This window comes from Sciurus vulgaris, assembly GCF_902686455.1.
Source record: "Sciurus vulgaris genome assembly, chromosome: 7".
NCBI classification, from domain to species: domain Eukaryota; kingdom Metazoa; phylum Chordata; class Mammalia; order Rodentia; family Sciuridae; genus Sciurus; species Sciurus vulgaris.
The window spans coordinates 155,338,938-155,360,515 of NC_136467.1; the positions used below are offsets into that span (position 1 = coordinate 155,338,938).

The 21,578-nt window shown below is 46.3% G+C and overlaps 1 protein-coding gene across 4 annotated transcripts in view; it reads left to right on the plus strand.

Moving 5' to 3' along the window:
* The window catches only part of CARMIL1 (capping protein regulator and myosin 1 linker 1), a 250,597-nt gene that overhangs the window by 153,012 nt on the left and 76,007 nt on the right, over positions 1 to 21,578 (plus strand). For all 4 annotated transcript variants that reach the window (XM_079148814.1, XM_079148815.1, XM_079148816.1 and 1 more), the window contains 7 exons: positions 3,839 to 3,908; positions 10,713 to 10,794; positions 11,601 to 11,700; positions 11,804 to 11,858; positions 16,262 to 16,434; positions 18,104 to 18,172; positions 21,386 to 21,479. In XM_079148814.1, the coding sequence (XP_079004940.1) occupies positions 3,839 to 3,908; positions 10,713 to 10,794; positions 11,601 to 11,700; positions 11,804 to 11,858; positions 16,262 to 16,434; positions 18,104 to 18,172; positions 21,386 to 21,479 (643 nt within the window). The remainder of the gene's footprint in view (positions 1 to 3,838; positions 3,909 to 10,712; positions 10,795 to 11,600; positions 11,701 to 11,803; positions 11,859 to 16,261; positions 16,435 to 18,103; positions 18,173 to 21,385; positions 21,480 to 21,578) is intronic.

A 21,578-nucleotide genomic window follows, 5' to 3' on the forward strand; every position in this document is an offset into this window, starting at 1 on the left:
AAAGAAGGTGTGTTCTCTGGTCGTGCACCCTGTCCGGCATGCTCAAACGCCCACAGATTTCTCTGTGCCCAGCTGGTGTCAGCTGGCATCAGTTAACATTTACGCTTTCCTTACACTTTGTATGAGGTGTTAAAAATCTGTACCTTTATTTATTTTACTAGAAAATTGATTTTTATCTAATTTATAAGTTTTCTGTCTTTTTTTGTTGAAGGTATGAAGTTCTGGCTTCCACATAGCACCACCATATGACTAACACAAAGAATGCCTTTAAGAAAAGTAGATCCAGTCAGGTGCTAGAAAGTATCTAATGTTACAGCAGGCACTTTTTCTTTTTTTTTTTAATGTTTAATTATATGTTAGCTAGCTCTAAACCTAACAGCCAATTTGGGTGTGGTGGCACATGCCTGTAATCCCAGTGGCAGGGGCTTGGGAGACTGAGGTAGTAGGATCTTAAGTTCAAAGCCAGCCTCAGCAATTTAGTGAGGTCCTGTCTCAAAGTAAAATATAAACATGGCTTGGGATGTATGTCAGTGGTTAAGCACCTGCGGGTTCAATCCCTGGTGCCAGAAAATAAAAATAAATTAGACCTAACAGCCAAAAACAATAAAAAAAAAAAAAAAAAAAAAAAAAAAAAAAACATGATTTGGCTCTTTGTACTGGGGATTAAGGAAACAATGAGAACTTGTGCTCCAAAGATGCTCCTTTAAAATTTAACCCTGTGTATTCAGCTAATATTTACAGATCATCACAGTGTGCCAGGTTTGAGGGTGCTGAGTACAGAGCCGAGCCACAGACAGCCCTGGTCTTTAGCGGGAAGCAGGCACGTTCAGGAGAGTTGAGGATAAGTGCATTTTTCTGATTCTTTCATAATGGTGACTTGTAGACTGTAGAGTAGCCGTTCGTTCATTGCTTAGTGGAACTGGTTTTCTGCAATATTCCATGGCATAGCCACACTGGACTGGCTGTACTTTACTGTATCGGTATACTTGTAAATGTTTTAGTTGAATGATATTTTGTAATTCCTGACTGTTATGACCTGTTATCTATGGGAATGTTTGATCCTGTTAATTCAGAGGTCACTTCAGCACTGAGTTTTACTCAGTAAAAATTTCAAAGTGTGGAAAAATGCTTACTAGCTAAAGATTCTAGAAACCAATTTCCATACAGACCTTGGCATGATGTAATACTTGGAAAGATGGCAGAAGTGAGGTGCTCAGGTCTCCGTGTGAGGCAGGGGTCCAGGAGGGACTGCAGAATCCCCCTAGGCTCACACATGCACTGAGGCCTGTGATGCTGACCATGGCTGGGGTTTCCTGAGATTGTGGTCAGCTTGCTGGATGGGCATTAGGATGTGCTTTGGAACTACTTCTGTGGAGAGACTGAGGAAAGGCAGCAGGACTAGACAGAGGGCAGGGGATCTGGGGCCTCCTAGGAAGAGGACAGAAGTGGAAGGCACTCTGGACCTGCACGGCAGCACCTGCTGCTGTTCCCAACTGTCACAGGGCTTAGTGGTTCTCCTAACCCCAGATCACCTGCTACCATCCCCTAGGGGTGGAGGGTGACCCTTGCTTCTGGGAGGACTTGGGATCTGTAGCTGTGAGAGAGTAAGCCACAGAACGGTCACTTCTGAGAATAACGTGCTAAATGTGGACATAATATATTCCAGCACTTTCCCTCTTAATCTGGGGTCCTTTCAGAGGGAGACACGTGGCCTCTTCCTTCATGGTGGGCTTTTCCTTTGAGCCACCTTCAGTCTGCTAAAGTATCTTGGGGGCTTTGGAGAACCTGGAGGCACTGCTCTGGCGTTCCCTCAAGTGTCCGGGGTGGCTCAGTTCCCAGTCTCCCAAGGGTGCTCCTTGCTGCAGGGTCCTCCAGGGTGCAGCCCGTTCCCACCTCTGTCAGTTCTTCTTGTCCTCTGGCTGCTTCTCCCGGGCCCTCCTCCCCTCCCGCCCTGCAGCACCCCTCTCCGGTCCCATCTCCTTGGCTAAAGACGTGTTAAACCTCGTACCTGTGCTACTCCACAGAGATGACGTGTCCCCTGTCCTGAGACGGGGAAATTGAATACGAACTCTTCTCCTCACCAGTTCTGAGCAGTGGTTGAGGACCGAGGAGAGAATAGTCGGGGCATTTCGCTGTCATTTGGTTATAGTGTCCTGCCGAGTCCCCCCTGGCCACTCTGCTGTAGTTGTTGTGTTTTGTCTTGCCAAGAACAGTTTTTATGAGTTATTTATCTTTATTGGTCTCCTGAGTGATCACCTCCTGACATTGGCCTTCTGTAGCTCAGTATCTCGAAGTGCACCCTTGCCTTCCTGGGCCTCCATCCACGTCTGTGAAAGTGGGAAGGATTTTCCTTTTGTCTGAACATTATAAAACGCAGTGTTGAAATAGGTAGCTACCTCCTGGAAACTCTGCATTACATCAGAAGTAAAAGAGACCTCCTTGATGTCCAGACCCTAGTTTTGCGGATAAGAATCTGAGACTTCTAAAAAAGTGGTGTGCATAAGGTCACCCAGCTTCTAATGGAAGAGACCCGAGGTTGCCCTGCAGTTTTTAGTCCCAAGTACTTTTAGTGACTCAATTCTGTCCTAGAAAAGAAAGCATAAAAAAGTGAATTTTGGGCAAAGGGAAGCAGTTTAATGAGTAATTGGCACATAGATGGATAAGAGGAACCCAGACTTTCTCACTGGACGGTGTTTTGGAGTAATGGACTAGTGATCAGGTCCAGACTCTGACGCTGGGGCTGTAGCCACCTCTGCCTGGCTACTCAGCTCTCTCCGTGGGGAGGCCAGAACCCAGTGGCTAGAAGAGGGAATGTCAGGGACCTGGCTGGGAAGTGATGAGCTTTCTTCCATTTCACCAATGCCCTGGGGCATTTTGGAGTACCCTGGCCAGGTCCTTATCCAGGGAGCTTGAGAACAGAGGTGGCCAGCAGTGCCTGAGCTCCACTCTCTCCACCTGCCTGAGCTGTGGGATCCTGCACATGTTTATTTCCTATGTGTAAGAGCAGGAGCCTCTGTTCTTTTTGAGTTCCTCACTAGGTCCGATTTAGGGCTTTTGTCCATTCAATGTAATCTATCTGTGTGCGGAATTTTTGTGTCGAACCTGGCCAGTGGCATTGGACTTTAAAGACTGACCTGTAAAAGTGGAGTCGATTTAGCTTCATCCAAGTGCTGAATCCATTTTCCTCGCTTTGCAGATGAGGAAATTCCTTCTCGAGAGACACAGTTTGCCCTGGCCTGGCAGGTGGCCAGCCACAGGCCCCTGGACTCGGGGTCACACATGTGCCTGCTTGTCTCCAGTGCTCTCCTGCCCTTGCCCACACACTTATTAGTAAGAATAATAAGCTCATCCAGCTGTAATTCCACATCCTGGAACACTGTGGAACTGGACTCCCTCGCTGTTGTATCCCTGGGGAAAGCCAGCTTTATTTTGCTACTCTAACAATTGCCTAATAATATTCTAAACATTATTAAAGCTGTCCTCAAGCAGATGCAGGTGGGGATTTATCTGTGATGAGCACAATTTAATTTCAGTGTGCAGTTAGGTGTGCTGCTGGCTTATTTGCATATGAATGGCAGTCCTGCCAGGTTGTGCATTGCGGATGGACTCGCTGCTGTCAGACAGAGTGCTGCTGTGTCATGCTTTGCTACTGACAAGGCGGAAATGCAGTTGGCATTTTAAAAAGAGAAAGGCGATTCAGAAGAGCGTGCTTCTTTCAGGGTCTATTCAGTGTGCTCACACTGTGTGTGTGTGTGTGTCGTGTGTGCATACATGTGAGTGTGTGCGTGCCCATGTATTGTGGAATTGTTTCTAACCTGTGTGTGTTTTCCTCCCCCAGAGCGCTGTTACTGGGCCTGGCTTGTAATCATAGCTTGAAGGGGGTTTCTCTTGATCTCAGCAACTGTGAGGTAAGACCTCTTCAGATTGTGCACTGCAATAGATAATAGCCTCAAAATTGCTTCTCCTTTTTCCTGGAAAAAGTATAATTCTGTGGTTCTGCAGGGTATAAATGAAACAGAAACACGCATTATACGAGTTGCATATGTTTTCTATTTTGCAAGTTTTCTACTTACAGCCGCCAAACACCATTTAGAAAGCGTTCGAGGGTGTGTCTAATGGCTGTTTCTCCAGGCTTAGAGCCTGTTGCCTAAGTATTTTTTGATGAAGCCTTGAAGTGCAAAACCTTAAACCAGCTTTGTCATCATGAAGTGTGGCACATAGCATTCCTTGCAGGGGACTTAGATTTCCAGAGTGTAAAAACAAATGGGTGTCTGGTCGTTAATTTTACTTTTTAATGTCTTGATTCAAAAAAGGAGAGTGAAAACGCCTCTCTGAATTACAGCAGTCCAGACACTTCCAAATCAGAGGCCGCAGAGAAGAGCAGACACTAGCAGCCTTTATGTTTGAGAGTACGCCTAAACTTTTCCTACCTCGAGACTCTTAGTTTCTATGGAGGTTAATAAGAATATACCCAGGTGCAAGCCTCTGGACCTCTCCAGAGCCTGGCCTTGTCCAGCTTGTCAAGCCCTGTTTCTTCTGCTCAGAACTCAGGGTGGAGACTCCTCAGTCCCATCCTGGCCTTTGGTCCTTCTGTTCTTCTTACCTGGCAACATGCTTATTGTACCCTCTTCCTCCCTAAGGCCCTGCTCCTTGATCTAGCTCAGGCCAGTTCCTGCACATGCACAGGCTCCTAAGCTGTGCAGTCCTGGATGGACTTGCCGATATTGCTAAGTCTCAGCTTCTACATGTGCACAGTGGAGGTGATGTTAGTAGGTCCCCTTGCCAGGTGCTGAGGTTTAAAGGGCTCTTTGAAAAGTGCTTCTTGGTACCTGGTTCTCATCGAGGCAGCTTGCTCTTGCTGTTTTCTTGTTCTTGCTGGCTGCTGGTTTCTTCCCTGTGTCTGCAGCCCTTAATGATCGTGTTTTTCTAATTGTCTAGTGACATGCATTTGGACTCTGAACCACCTCGTGTCTGACGGGTTAATTGGCTCCTGTGTACTCCCCCAGCGAGGTTGTGGCTTTACGGAGGAAGGATTGTGTCATACTTTGTATTGTGTTTCCCTGATCTCCTAACAAAATGCCAGGCACCATTCCAGCATTAGATACTGTGTAAGATCAGTACTTCACCTCTCTGAAAATTCTAGAAACTGATGAGTCTGGAATTATAAAGTATAAGTTGTTAGTGTAGACCGTTTCATTATTTTTGATACCACCTTCGATATTTACTAGTCTTATTGTCTTGGAATGAGAAAGCAAAAGAAATACAATTTTTTTTAAAACCCTCAAAAAATAACCTAGCATTATGGACCTTTTGTGTGCAAAACCCAGTGACCTTTCATTCATGAAAACAGGTGATGAAGTAGAAACCAACTCTGGGAACATGAGCTGTGTGCCCACAGCAGTTAACCAGGGCCATGCCAGCAGCAGGAGCTCATCCAGGGAGCTAGGGAAGGGGGATGGGAAGGACATTGGTGTAAAGGTGACGCTGCACAGGTCAGGCTTGTGAGTTGGCAGTGGCCCATCGTCTGGGTTTCCTGTCTTGACTGGGTATCTTGATGGTGCGATCTAATGTTTTCATGTGACTTTCTGATCAGGTTGGGTTGGACGCAGTGCTCCTCTGCTTGCCACAGCCACCGCAGAGCTGAGGAAAGCACCTGCCCTGATTCCCACTTGTCCATGACCAGGTTGGTTGTGGCGACTGGGTGGAAGTGTGATGGGACACTCAGTTCTCAGGTGGACATAGGACGTGTTGCTAGGTACCCTCTTAAGCTTCTTTGTGGTCCGTTGGAAATCTTCCAAAGGCAATATTAGGTGAGCCCAATAGAGATTGATATCTTTGTGGGGTCAAAAATGGCACACTATAAGCAATTTCATAAGATTCAGCCTAATTGCTAGTAGGCCTTTTCTTTCATACTTTTTTTTTTTAATTAGTACAAAAAATTCAGATCAAGTGGTTAAACTTTGAACTTGGGATTGACTGTTGCTATTTTGACAATTCCAACTTAATTTTGGCCTTCCATTTATGTATCATAGGAAACATTACTGATGCAGATAGCGGGAAGCCAGGAAAATACTTGTCTCCCCATTGTGTGGCTTATAGCAAAGCACTGCTGACCATGTGCGTGAAGTCCCAGCTTGTATTGCTGCAAGTGGAAACTGGTCACACAGAGTTCAGAGTTCTGAACTCTGTCCAGGTGCTCTGACACCCTGCTCTTCAGGGCTGGGTGTCCACATGCAGCTGGTTTCGGTTTGCTTCTGTGCAGGATAAGTAACCCCACTGGTGTTTGGAGGTTCGGCTTCATCTGAGCTGGGAGGCTTGGTGCTGAGCCCTAACCAGGGTCTTCTGGGTCTTGGGCTTCAGAGTTTACGCAGTGTGCTTGGAAAGCAGCTTCTGCACTGCGCAGGGTGGAATCAGGCGCTCGTGAACGCTGTCTTCCTGTTCATTCTCAGTTTAGCCCTTGGAGGTCAACTCTCCTCACTGTTAACATTCTGTGAGACTCGTGGAAGAATTTGCACTGGACTTTCTGCGTCATTAGATAAATCTAGTTTCAAAATCCAAAAGGTGTTGGGGAATGAAATTTCTCCTTGTCACCTCAATGGTCCCAGGAGGTCGCTTCTGTAGGGATGCCTTTCTTGAGACAAGGGGCTGGCGTGCCTGAGATGTGTCCGTGTGTGGTGTCTGGTGTTGGAGGGCTTGACGCCATGGTCCTGCAGTTCCCAGGTGGCACCTGAGGGCCACGCAGCTCCACAGGGGCCCCTGGGTCACAGCCACCCACCACAGGGAAACAATGAACGCTTGTGAAAATGTCAATGTAGTTTTATATTTATGAATCTGTCGTTTAATGTAAAACATTTGTATAAAATTTTTGAACCAGATTCACTTTTCTCGATGGTAAAAAAAAAAAAAAGCCATTAATTTTAAAGTAAGGTTTGTATGGTGTCATCGCTAGCCTGTAAATGACCATCATCCCTGACTGAGTTTATGGGAGGAGACAGGACGGTCACCTTGAAGTAGGAATGAAGGCTTCTGGGTAGGAAGCTCAGGAGGAGTTGACTCAGGCAGACTGTCTAAAGGAGCTATGGGCCCCGTTCCCTTGTTATGGTGAGTTGACAGTTGTGTCCTAGAGCTTAGGATGGCTCCTCATTCCCCAAAAGGAATTTGATTGAAAGGAGATGTGCACTTCAAGCTACTAGGAGAAAGTTTATGTAGGAATCTGTAGATCGTGGAGTTGCTTCCCTATAATACAAATGCTGTTTTTATTTGGGGAACTAAATCCAAACTTCTGCTCTGTGTTCTTTTGACTGTGTGGTAAGTGCTGAAGTTTGCCTTACATTTCTAGATAATGTTGATGCTTAACTTCTGTGTCACTAAGGCATTTCACGTTAACTGTGTTACCACTGGGTTTTAATTCCCTTGGTCTTCTGGTGTTGACAAGGAGAGATCTCTTTTCTGTAAGACGAGGGCCACGGTTGTCCTGGGAGTGCCAGAGTCCTGTGGAATCCAGAGGCGCCTTTGAGGCCCAGCTCAGGTCCTGGGCTATGACCCACGTTCCCTCTTTCACCCACGTTTTCCTCCTGTTATGGGGATGATGGTAGTTTTCAGGGACAGCATGTGTCATGGTGCTGCACGGTTGGCCCAGCCTATTTGAGCTACTCCCTGGAGAGGAAGAGGATTACTGTGGAGGAGACTTATTTTGAGTTTCAGAATTTATAGCACAGGTCAATACTGCCTTTTAAAAAATTTATATTTGAAACTATAAATATTCTTTCTTTACTAAAACATTGGTTTTTTTAAATTGCCTTTAAAGTGTTTTTTACATCTTTCAAGAAGAATTGGTCTCGTGAACTTAGAGTCACACCTGAGATTTGGACACGGCAGTATCCCCGCTGTGGTCAGTGTTGTCGGATGCTGGGGACTGAGCCCCGTGCAGATGTGCAGAAGAGCGCATGCTCCATTGCCCTGGGGTGGTTCCTGCGGAGGAGCTCTGCGGCTGTCTCTTGTGGTGGCAGTGAGTGCGGTGTCCCTGTGTACCCTCCACGCACCCTTCTGCCCTATAGAGGAGTTGTGTAGGTCTCTGATCCTATTACTTCATGGTCACCCTCTAGGGAACAGTCTGAAAATGCTGGACTTGAATTCTTTAAGCCCTGCCCTCTTCCAAGTGAGGGAAGAACCTTTGGTATTTCAGAGCAGATGCAGAGGCGGCGGGGAGCTGAGAACTAGGTGTGAGAGTGGGTTCCTTTAAAGGGAAACGCTCCTGCAGATGTGTGCATGGTTTATTGCAACTCACAAAGCAGAGGGTGCGAGCACCAGATAGTGAATGTGCACGGGCAGGACAGTGCAGCAGAGGCGGTAGCTTTCCAGCCATCCACTGCATTGGAGGGCCCCTCTGCCGGCCTGGAGAGGGCACTGAGCCTGTGCCCATCAGGCCTGCCAGTCTGCACTGATTGCAGAGGGCCCTGGGACGGGTGGCACTGTGAAGTGATCTGATACATGCCACTGCTCACACCTTGGAAGTGACTCATGTGTTTTCTCATCTTTTTCTTTCTTTTCTTTTTTTTTTTTTTTTTTTTTTTTGGTTTTTCTTTGGGGAAACCTACACCATTCAGTTTTATATGTGGAAATTCCCCAGAATAAAAATTGACTTCTTAAAGTTGGGACCTATATAGGAGAAAAGCATATAATTTGGGTGCTATTTTACTTTTGCACATCTTTTTAAATAGCAAGAGGTCTTAAGGAAAGAAAGTGTGTTACTAAATTCTCTCTAAATTTTAGTGTTCTTGCTTTTGCTTGTCCCCATCATGGATGTTTGAGTGATAGACACAAACTTTTCACTTGAGTGACATCTGAAGTGTTCCGCCTTCCACCAGTGAGAAGACACGACTCTGGAAAGAAACAAGATTTTATTTTTAACATTTTGAAAACACGTCTACTGATTCAACTCAGTTCTCTTTGATTCTGCTTTCCTTTCAACACTGCTAGTGTGTGGGATCCAAATGAGAGTAATTTAAAAACCAGCTTTACATGCAGACATGGCTTTGATTATGCAAATTGACTTAAAAGGATTTTCATTTACAGTAATGGAAAAGCTTTTACTGTTTTGGGAAAGGTTTAGCTTCGGGGGAATTATAGGCACCTAATAACCTATAAATTTAATTGGATATTCTTGGTAACCAAAGATGAGTTATTATTTAAATTTAAATTTTTGCTGTGGGAGCACATTGTAGGTAGAAGTACTTCTTTCGACCCTTGTTTTACAGTCTGTTAATAGAGACTTCAGCTGCTTCTCTCTCCCTGTTCCTGCTGCTGCTGATAATGGTTTTTGTTTTTTTCTCCTTGGGCTTTCCTTAGCTTGGCCATTGTGTAAGTACTTTATGAACCAATAAAGCAGGATATGTTGTTTATATTTGATTATTTTTAAGCATTTAAAATTGTGAATCTATATTGTGTACAACCATAAAGATGAAAAGTTGTACCCCATTTGTGTACAATGAATCAAAATGCGATCTATAAAAATAAAAAAGATTTTAATAAAAAAATTAAATTAAAAAATTTGTTAACATTTATGCACAAATATTATCAGTAAAAGTATTTATGAAATAAACAGAATTAAACACTTAAATGTTATTTGTATTTTCCATTTACATAAGTAGAATATTTTTACTCTACAAAGGTAGGACAGAGATTTTCTTGCACAATTTTATTTCTCAATAGAGAAATCACTATCTGTCAGTGTACGTGTAACAGTGAAGGCTTATGGGCTTCTGTCTCTCTTCTTAAACCTGCCCCTTCCTTGCCCTGGACACCACTCGTTCCTTGAGCTTGCCTAGGTGGGGTCCTGCTGTAACTTGACAAGGTCTGTCCACCTGTCTCCTTCCCCGGTGCTGCTGACAGCTGCAGCCCACAGCAGAGCTTCTAGGAACAGTTTATGGGTTTTTTTTCCCCTTTTTTTTTGGGGGGGGGGTTTATTTTAAAAATTTATCAATCATAAACTTATACATTAGAAAATGACTAGAGATTGAGTTACCAGAAAGATTTAGAGAGTCATAGAATAGTAAAAGCACTCAGTTTTGTTATCAGAGGCAGCAGACCTACCGTTACTACCAAACTTTCTCAGACATTTACCCTTGAATTCTGTGCGACTCGGTCTAGGCCAGTAAGAAGCTGTGTGCAGGTGCACAGTTGCAGGGGTCCTGGGAAGGGCTGGGGGTGTGTGGGAGATGCCCTGTGAGGGCATTGGGAAGGCCAGAAAGCAGGATAGGCACTTGGTGACTCTGGGGTCTGCATCCAAGGAGTCAGCCAACCACGGACTGAAAATATCTGTTTTTAATTTGTCTGTTCTGAACATGCGCACACTTCCCCCGGTCATCCTGCCTCAACAGTAAGCACAACAGTCATTTGCACAGCCTTTGCATCCTGTCGGGTACCGTCAGTGACCTAGCCTTGGCTCAGAGCGGCAGGAGAACACGCTGACCTACGCCACCTTGTTCTGGAAGCCTCTGTAGTCTTCCCCTTTTTCTGAAGGTGTTAGGGTGAAATGCTGCATTGCCTGGTGCAGGAACTGCAGCATCTCTTTGCTGTGGAGAATAGATTTTTGGAGTTGAGGGATGTGTGCTTTTCCTTTGGCTCGTTTTGTGACCACCTGTTCTGTTCTTGGTGCTTTGGTGACCCTCCAGTGGGCTGGACGCCTAACTTTGTGTTGGTTTGTTTCTTAGCTGAGGTCGGGAGGTGCACAAGTCCTGGAGGGCTGCATTGCTGAGATCCACAACATCACCAGCTTGGACATCTCCGACAATGGTGAGTCACGGATCAGGAGACACCAAAATGTGATGTGAAGCAAGTTGGAAAAGGGAAGATAATCTTCTAGCCTGATTTAGACAACACCTCAATAATATTAGTTCATTTCTTGATGGTAGGACTTTTCAATTTAACAATAGAGTTTATGTGGGGCATAAATCTGTGCCAGTCTTACTAAGTTGATTTCTATGGCCAAATATACAAGCTCTTTGGAGTAAATTACCACCCTTTAAAATAATAGCATCAAGGACTTGGGGTGCAGCTCAGTGGTAGAATGCTTGCTGAGCATATGTAAGGCCGTGGGATCCATCCAAGGCACTGCAAATAAATAAGTATAAAATGATAAATATTGAAAATAATCATGGTAATGATAACATCAGTATTTTGACAAAGATCTGAGCCCAACTTTCTTTGTTCTAGATAGTAATTGAATGGTGCCCTTATTTCTTTACTCAGAAGCTTGTTTAATCAGCTTCATCTCTGCTGGTTGTAGCCACATGTGATGAACATGTTCAGTTTGCATAACCGACTTTACAGTTACCTGTGGGCAGACACGTAGGGACCACCTCTCACGTGGGTGGGGGGAGAGATGCTACCGATGTCTGCCCCAGATCCTGCTGACATTGTGCAGCTCCTGATTGTGTAAGAGGCTTAGAGGAGTCTTTGCAGGGGACGCGTCCATCCCTGTGAAGGCGGAGAGGCGCTTTGGCAGCTGGCCTGGAGAGCCAGGCTGGGCTGCGCATGCAGTCACATTGTGGTGTCCCGTGTCTCCTTGTTGTGACCCTTCTCACTCTGATTCTTTCCAGGTTTAGAATCCGACCTCTCTACCTTAATAGTGTGGCTCAGTAAAAACAGATCAATACAACACCTGGCCTTAGGCAAAAATTTTAATAATATGAAATCCAAGTAAGAGTCTTGAATTTTTTTTTATATGACAATGATGAAAATAACCAATCTTGTGAAAGCTTTTGATTTGATTCCACTGTCCACATCTTTAAAATCCCTTTAGAAATCTGACACCTGTGTTGGACAACTTAGTACAGATGATTCAGGATGAAGAATCAGTGAGTATTGTTTTCGATGCTTTTGACTAACAGATTTTATTTGTTGCCATTCTTACGGTTTCTACTGGACTCATGCCAAAATGCTTTCAGATAATACTGTCCAAGTACACGTTTTCTCTTGTTGGTCATTAAAAAAGTAGATTAGATATTTATGCTTAGTGGAGTTGGAGGATGTCTTTAGACATTTATTTACTCTCTATTTCATGCAACTCATCGCAGTTACAGGAACACTGTAAATCAAGGTGACAGGAAGCCGGGTCCCGAGCCGGTCGTTTCATTAGCCTTACCACTTCCTAACCGGGGCTCACACACTGATCCTCAGGTCATCCCTGTGGCTCTCTGATCTTTATGCAGAGAAGCATCATGCTGCTGACTGGGTTGCAACTAGTGGTGGTGTGGAGTTCACGGGCAGAGGAACGTCCTGCATCTTAAATGGCTTCTTGAGCTCCACCACATCTCCCTGTATTCCTCTCGCCTTCAGTGGCTCCAACCAAACTTAGTTCAGGGTGAAGAAGTCTAATTGCACACGGAATCCAGTTTTGCTGTCCTCTAAAGTGCATTACCAAAAAAGAAGAGGTGTTTTGCAGACAAAGTGAAGAGTGCTCTACCACCAAGCCGTTTGATCTGGAGCTGGTGCTCCCTACCTTGTGTTTCACCGATACTGTTGAAGGTTTTTCCTACTTGGTTACCAAACTCAGCTGTTCTGGTTCCTAAAACCGAAACCCACCATTTCCTCCTGTAAGAGGCACCTCCTTCACATTTCGTCTTGCCTTCCCTTGGAGGTCATGAGGGTGGTTAATTAGGTGAAGTCTGTCACGTTTTGGAAAAGTATCTTTTTCCCTTTTGGATTCGCACCAGGAAATACGAGCATTTTCTGTCACCAGTATAAGCTGACTTTTCTGAGGAGGCTGCGGAGCCCAGGAGGATGGAGACTTGGAGGTGTGCTCCCCGCTGTTGGGCAGGAGGCTATGTGCTGTCCTGTCACCGTGTGGATAAAACTCCCCGTCTGTGGGCTAAACAATGACACCCATTATTACTTAATGAATTCAAGCACTTCTCTGTCTTAATTTGTTAATAAGCCCCATATTTTGTGCTCTGATGCTGGGTCATTAAAATTGGGGATACAATTAGGATGTAATGTGCACTTTTCAAATTCATGCTGTTTGTTTTACATATTTGACTCTGTAGCACTCTGCTTTATTTGTCCTTCAGATTTTCCAGTATTGAACTGATTTTAAAAGATTAGGGAAACCAGTGTTGCAGAATCATATTTAATATTTATCCCAAAATATTTTAGGAAAATTTTTGTTTTACAAAAAGTAACTTTCATGTGTTACATATTACATAAGAATCTTCCATTTCTATACTTTAAATTATTTTAAAGATAATCTAAATATTTAAAACTCACCTAAAACATATTTACAAATGATAAAGTTTGCTGTGTAAATATTAGTTCTACCAGTATTTAAGTGTGATTAATGTGCTGCTAATCATGCTGTGCAATGAATACCTTTTTATTTCATGTCATTGAAAAGTAGGTGACTGTTTTTTCTAAAGTGGCATCTGTTGTTTTTCCTGCTTCTGAATCAGTAGGTGCAAAGCAATTTAAAAAACATTTTGTGAGTTCAGAAATCCCACAAATAGCTGGTGCCTTTGGGCTTGCGTATTGATTTATTTATCTGAGAGTTTTACATCCGTAAAAGTAGCTTCTACCTTTGACATTCAGACCTCATGTTTGCAGAACTTGCTCTCTGAAGCACGTGACACCTCTGTCTGCCCAGCGTGGCACTCAGGGAAACACAGGTGCCCGTGGGCTCCTCTGCAGCCTTCAGGTGCACAGTGGTCTTCAGCCTGCTGAACCCAGAGTCTTGAGGCACAGGCATGGGGTGCTGATGTGGCAGAGATCTTGTGCTGCAGGGTTACATACAAACGCATGTTGTAACCAACAGCAGAGGTGTTTCTCCTGGCAGTGCCTGTGGGCAGGAGACAGCTGCAACTGAAGCATGCTGAGCTAGGCAAAGAAATAGTGAGAATTCAAATAGTAATGTTCCACTGACGCGCAGCGAATCGCGAAGGGATAACCTCATAAATATGCATGCCATTCCCCTGTTCCCTTGCCATTAACGACTCTGCCGATTATTTTTAAGTGTTAACTGGGGTGTATTAGAATTTGAATATGGTACTGGAATTGGTGCTTGTGAGTGAGGAGAGTTGGCAGCTTGCCAGTACTGGGAAGACTCCATCATACAGCTCATTTTCATAGTAGGTGAACAGAGATTATTGAAATGATGACAGATGTAATTACAGCTTTCAATTAAAGCAATATTGCCGTTGTTTTATTGAAGACGTTAGGTTGCCTGGGTCCAAAGCACTTTCATTTGTGCTTCCCATTTACCTGAATGTAAGACTGAGAAAATCGAAGCGCCTCAGCAGACCTGCCTGAGTCCAGACTGGGCTTCGCTAAGATGCTACGCGCTCTAGCCCTCGCAGTCCACTTGCTTTTATGAATCTGATTCTGATTAATGTGCTCTCACCTTTCCATTTTACCATAGATATATTAAGTCTGGACAATGTGATAGTTTCAATGACAAGGACAATAGGTAGTGACCAGGCCACGTGATGCTCTGCTGACGTTTGAGTCTTGTTTCATTCGCCCTCATCCTCTCTCCTGCCTGATTTGGCAGATGGTCCTCATTTAGGTCCCTTACAGTCAGTGTTGGCTGGTTGAGCTGGTGACCTCCCTCAGGTATCCCCGTGGACTCAGTGTTGGTTGGTTGAGCTGGTGACCTCTGTCATGTGTCCCCGTGGAGTCAGTGTTGGTTGGTTGAGCTGGTGACCTCCCTCAGGTATCCCCGTGAAGTCAGTGTTGGTTGGTTGAGCAGGTGACCTCTCAGGTGTCCCCGTGGAGTCAGTATTGGTTGAGCAGGTGACCTCTCTCAGATGTCCCCATGGAGTCAGTATTGATTGGTTGAGCAGGTGACCTCCCTCAGGTGTCCCTTGGAGTCAGTGTTGGTTGAGCTGGTGACCTCTCTCAGGTGTCCCCATGGAGTCAGTATTGGTTGGTTGAGCAGATGTGGTTCTTATTCTATGTGGGTCGCCATGAAGACCACTGGGACACATCTTGAGAGCCCAATTCCAAACTCTCCAATCTGCTTCCAGCATCCACCTGTTGGTAATTTCGGAACTGCTAATGAACCAGTCTGTGCTATCCAGAAGATGTCCATGTCCCCCAGATCTGAAGAGTGCTGACTTTTCCAGTCCTGCTGGCTCAGGTTCTGAGATTCTTGCCCCTTCACTACTTCAGTCTGGCTTCCATGGAGCATGTGAACCACACCCACAGGAAGGCAGCAGAGCACATGAAGTGAGCCGGCTGGAAGCATGCTTTGGTCAGATTCTCTGATGGCCAGAACTTTGTCCTCAGCCCAAATGGCTTCCAGTCTCTGACTTAAATGGATATGAGTGTGCTGGTTTGGATATATCACATAGCTTAGGAGAGAATAAGGCACTCAGCCCAGCTACTCAGGAGGCTGAGGTAGGAGGTTTGCGTGTTCAAGGCCAGCGTGGGCAACTTAGTGAAACCCTGTCTAAATTTTTTTTTAAATTAATTATAAAAAGACTTAGAGATGCAGCTCAGTGTTAAAATGCCTCTGGGTTCAGTCTCTAGTACTGCAAAGGAAAAAAAAAAAAAAAACAGTTATCCACATAAAATCTGACTTTTGCTTTTGTTTGATTGTAGGTGTGTCTTCTGATTATAACTTAAAGTTAAGGAGTGATGGTAGAAAGTTCTAGGATGAGCTGACTGGGGCAGCATAACTTAGTGGTTAAGAGTGAAATCTGGAACCCTGTCTGAACAGGGTTTGGGTCCCAGTCCAGCTGTTCTCTGACGGTGACTGTGGTTGTGTCCCCTGACAGTAGCACCCAGTCCTTGGGTGCCTGGGGGAGTAAGTGAATCGATACACCCGGGAGCTTCAACAGCGGTTAGAATGGGAGTTGTTCAGTAAAGTCTAGTGGTTGTTAATCTTGGCTGGGTTTTGCTTGCACTTGTCCTTCATTAGTACTTCACAGTGTCCTTTACCTTGTATTAAAGTTGGTAGAAAGGGACACTGTGACCCTCACAAAGCTGAGGATCTCTGCCGTGTGTGCTCCTCTTTCTATCCTCCATAAGTGAGCTGCCCTCAGCAGAGAAGCAGCAGGTGCTGGCAGCTTTAAAACACGCTTTCTCCAAGTTTCCTTTCAAAGGTCTGTTTCATGCCGGGACCTCCGGATCCCTCCGTCAGTGTTTGAGACGCGTCCTAATGTCAAGCGCTGCACATGGGGCCTGTCCCTGTGCCTCTGCACGCGGTAGGGGTGGAGGGTCTGCTGCTCCGGTGAGTCTGTTGAGTGCTGGTGTCGCTCCTCCACAGCCTCTGCAGTCCTTGTCCCTGGCTGACTCCAAGCTCAAGGCAGAGGTCACCATCATCATCAATGCCCTGGGAAGCAACACCTCCCTGACCAAAGTGGACATCAGTGGGAATGGAATGGGGGACATGGGAGCAAAGATGCTGGCCAAAGCCCTGCAGATCAACACCAAGCTCAGGTAGGCAGGCCACACCCCCGGGCCTGGGAGTGGGTGGCCTTAGGGAGCTGGCCATGCCCGGGGCTCTGGGCTTCTCTAAGGAAGGAGAGACAGCAGTTGCAAGTCTTCTGTGCTGGTCACGGGGAGGTGCTTCAGAGTTTGCACAGGGATTTCTTCAGACAGTTGCATTAAATAATTGGGTACTGAGGTGAAACTTGATGGAGAGCAGTCCTGGCTTCTTGCTCACGTCAGTCTTGACAGTGGACTGTGGTGGGTCACGGCAGTGAGAGTGAGGCGGGTTCTACCAGCTGAACCAAGTGAGCAGAGCCATGTGGCAGGAAGCACTGACACTGGGGTTGCCCCACTCAGCCTGGTGGCACCTGATGGGGGCACTTTCTGAGAGGCGCATCGTCAGGCGATTTCAGTTCTGGGAACGTCACAGGCTGTCCTTGTACAAACTAAACTGGCTGCCACACTGGCCTCTGGAACCTGCGGTCCTGCCTACGGCATGCCCTCATTCGCTCAGGCACCGTCCTTGGTTGCGAGCCCAGGGTCTTATCTCTGCTCCCCAGTCTCTCCGATACAAAGACCGAAAACCCCAGGGTATAGGTGTCTGCTGGCCGCTCACACTGGACATCAGCTGTTCTCTTTAGTGATGTTCATGCGCCATGCTGCCACACCGTTGCCATCCATCCTTCAGAGACGGGGTGACCCGTTGGTCCCCCGTCTGGCGGGTGAAAAGTTCACACACCACTCCCCCAGGGCCCTTCCCCGGTAGTTCCCTTACTGTGCGGCATAAGGCAGAACCTGATCCTTCTGTCTAAACCGAAGCCACCAGGCAAGAACATCGGCTGTGTCTTTGAAAGTCAGGGTATACACATCAGGAAGGGCCCTGAGCCGGGGATGGGAAAGCAGTAGCAGTCCTGAGGCTGGGGTCAGCCACACACTGTGTCGGGTGGACAGACACATCCTGAAATGCCTCTACAGCATGCGTGTTCTGGGGGCCAGGTAGGACTTTCCTTCCAAAATAGGCTTTGTGCTTAACAAGTCAACAAATTACTGCGGATAGTAGCTGAGGTTTTGCCAGCCGAGTGAGTATAGTCCCCAGGGCTGCGGATTATACCAGGACCCGGAAATGAGGAAACCAGGAAAATAGGAAAAGGTTCTCCTCTGTCAGCATGGGGAATGTCTCGGTACCTAAAACCATCCGGGCATGCGAATGATGAACTTTTTTTTTTTTTTTTTTTAAATAAATAATAGCTTTAGATAGAACATGAGAATACTTTTGGGAAGGTGTCAGAGGAATCAGGTTCTAACTGGTAGAATGTCAGATATTATAATAGTTAGTTAATCTATATGCTGTTGCTTCTAGGTGGTTTGTCCAGAAACACTTCTCAAGTAGTCCCTGTTTTAAATGACAGGTTGGGCAGGGGCGGGACTCAGTGGTTGCTCACACACACTGGGAATGCAGGTAGCCTGGGTCCTATCCAGCACAAAGAATAAATAAATAAATAAAATAAGACTGTGATGTTGGGAGATGTGCTCATCCTGTTTGCTCCAAGCACAGATGGAGATGGCCAACCGTCATTCTGCTCACGGCACGTCTCTGCTATGCTTGGTGCCGCTGGTAAGAGGTGCCTGTCCAATGGCAGAAGTGTCTCATTGTCCATGTGGTTTGGTTTCCAAACAGGACCGTGATATGGGACAAGAACAACATCACTGCACAAGGCTTTCAGGACATAGCTGTTGCTCTGGAAAAGTAAGTTTAATTAGGCTTTTTCTTTCTAAGAGTACTAATGCAAACTATGGGGTGACAGAAGAAACGGTGGGTTGGACTCAGGTGTGGGTCCAGTGTCCAGCCATGGGCCAGGAAGACACTGACTTTCTCCCCTAGTGAGATTTCTCACCAGCGCATGGAGGGTAGCGAGCGATGCCTGACGGGCTGAAGCCACCGCACAGTCCTGAGAGCCCACGAGGTCTGTGGCATGGCCTTGCTCGTCCTGCTCTGTGGCTTCACAGTCCATCTCTACTGGGTCTTCTCCTGTGCCCATTGTGACAGTGTGGAATCCAGTGGTGAGAAGCAGAAAAGCCAAGGTCCAAAATATAAAGGCAGACTGGTCCGTGGTCAGTGTTGCTGCAGAAGACTTTTTGTCATATTACCCAAAATCTGCAACTGTGACTTCTTGTTAAGCATATTTTCCCATAAACTAAAGAAAAAGTAATAATAATAGACGTGGCTGAAAATAATACTAAAAATCTGGTTTTGTTCTGGACTTTTCAGTCTTCATATTGGATATGTTAACCTAAATAGAGATTATTTGTAGAGAGATTCTGCAAAGAATAATGGACTCCTCTGGAAATGGCTAGGGATGGGACGGGAACACCTGTGCTGTAGTCACCTGTGATCGTCCCCAAAGAGAAGGAGCCAGGGGGAAGTTTTTAAAGGCAAAGGGGAGACATTGAGTTTAGTTGCTTGTACCCAAAGTTCCTGGGTCCTGGGGACTTAGGCAGGAGCCAGTGTGCGCTTCCTGGAGCAGGTGTCCTGTTGGGCACATGCTCGGCTGAGAGCCTCTAGCCTGGATTGTTGGGGTCTTAAAGAACGCCAAGGCGAGCTGTGTTACAGAAATCCGGGCACCCGCAAGGCGCAGGGTGCATGTACAATGGGGAGGGCTCTCTCACGGGACCTTAGGATGTCCTTGAAACAGTACCTGCAGCCCTGGCTCCACCTGGCTGGGTCTGAGGAGAGCCGGGCGTCTGGGTGTCATCAGCGTTCACGTGGTATGGAGGCGGAAGGGTCGAAGGAGACGTTAGGGTTAAATAGGAGCGCCTAAAGCGCGGGTAGGAAAGAGGCGATCAGTGGAGAAGAAGCCCTTTCTTCCCAGGAAGGTGCCAGGTGCTGAGGCGCCCAGACCCCTGCCCTGTGCCAGGCCTCCTGAGAGGAATCTCCGGAGTAATCGTTCTGTAAGTGCCTCTGATCTCCAGTCCCGTGGTTCTACTTTAGCCAGGATGTGGAGTTGCTGCCACCACAAAAATCACAAAGGCTCAGCCCTTTGGTCCTTTTATTCTAACTTCAGTTGGTCACAGACAGTGGGTCGGGCAGCTGACACATCATGTCCATGACTGTGCCCCGTGGCCCCGGGTGGGAGCAGGTGTCCACATCACAGTCGCCACCCTGGTGCTCCCTCGACTTTTAGCCTCCACTGGAGTTAAGAGAAGTCAGGAGCAAATGCTCTAGGAACCCAGCACTTTTGGGTGGACCGTAGGTCTCCCTGGACCACAGTGGATTATGTACACTGTGCTCCAAAATGCCAGTGCTTCAGAACCACATTGGCTTTAAATGAACTATGCTGGTCTGAAACATGTAAGCATTGGTGAGGAAAAGGAGTATCTTCAATGCATAAAAAGGACATATCATTTCGGAGTTTTAGCGAGCTGAGTCCTCTTAAGACAAACAGCTTTGCTAGAACAAAGCGAAGATATAAGTTGTAGAAATGATAGCCTTCTCCTTATCTGATTCTTTTATATTAAACCTCTCTTTAAGTTGGACTAGATGAATATTTTCCCACGAGTTAATACCCATCCAAATCCCTCATTAGCAAGGCAGGTGTTTATTTTCTGTTATCTCTTCACACCTCACTTTGGGACCTAGTCGTCCATTCGCTCCTTCATTAGAAATCATGCAGATGTGGGGTGGTCACGTGGTGAGTGCTTGCTGGTTGTTCAGAGACCCAAAGCCAGACAGGCAGCTGTGCAATTCCAGTGCTCCAAGAGAGCACACCCATTGCCACCAAGCATCCCCAAGGCCATCAGGCAGCCCAGAAGGCCTCTTCCTGAGCACCAGGCTGCAGGGCTGGACAGATGCATGGGGGTGGGACTGAGAAAGCACCTTTGGCACTCGTCCAAGGTAGGAGGGCAGGTGCTCATGGTCACCTGGGCACACGGCAGTTTGGAGCAGTGTCAGGATCAGGACCAGGGGCCAGATTCAGTCTTCTCATCCAGAACGCCTGCCTCTGCACTCTGTGCCTCCTCAGCCTGCCGCTGGCCATCGAGGTGACCTGTGGACGGGGCACCCACTGTCACTTCTTTTGTTCCTCCAGCCCAGTGAACTTGGGCTGATCCTGAACATGAACTGAAAGGACCCGCGGAGAGGAGGGTGTGAGGCAGGCAGCAGGACATATTCCAGGAGCTCACTCCTGGGACAGCCCCGAGTGGGGCCTCGTTACTTAGGAGCCTGGAGACTGAACAGACAGTTGTGGATTCTAAAGGATTTGCTTTGCAAGTGCATGTTTTGTTTTCTCCCTCTACCTGTTTGCGACTGGCTGTCACCAGGTCACTGTGGTGACCCAGGTTTGTTCGGATCCCGTGGTCGCTAAAACCCATGCAGCAAGTCCATGCTGGGCATGTCCCCCCTGGGCTTTTTCTTAGTCCATCTTTTCAGTCCCAATATGAAAAATTTCAATTTACATAATTTTACATAAATTTTCCATTTTACATACTTTTCTATTTACAAAATCTCCTTGATGTAATTCAGAAATGAAAATAAAACAACAAAAGCACATTCCTCAGTGTTCTGCTGATAGGACAATGAATTAAGGAAGTGGCATAGGCACTGCATGTGTGGCCAATAAAGAAGGCTGAGCTGCCATAGCCTGGCGACAGAATTTTCTAAGACCATCATTTAAAATAAGAGTGCTAAGCCGGTCGTGGTGGTGCACATCTCTAATCCCAGCAACTTGGAAGACTGAGGCAGGAGGATGGTGAGTCCAAAGCCAGCCTCAGCAGATTAGTAAGGCACTTAGCAACTCAGTGAGACCCTGTCTCTAAATAAAAGAACTGGGGATGTGGCTCAGTGGTCAGGCACCCCTGGGTTCAACTCCTGATACCAAAATTAAAAAAAAAAAAAAAATTAGAGTGCTGGATTAAGGTGTTAGGAAGTTATCTTAAAATTTGTCCATTGTTTCTCTTTCTGTAGGAACTACACTTTGAGATTCATGCCGATTCCCATGTACGATGCTTCTCAAGCCCTTAAAACAAACCCTGAGAAGACAGAAGAGGCTCTGCAAAAGGTATTGTAGGCTCGGTAGCTTAGTTACAGTAAATGTGTTTGAGCTGTGTCACTGGTGATTCCGAACACACCAGCAGTTCTAAGGTTCAGAAACTTTCTG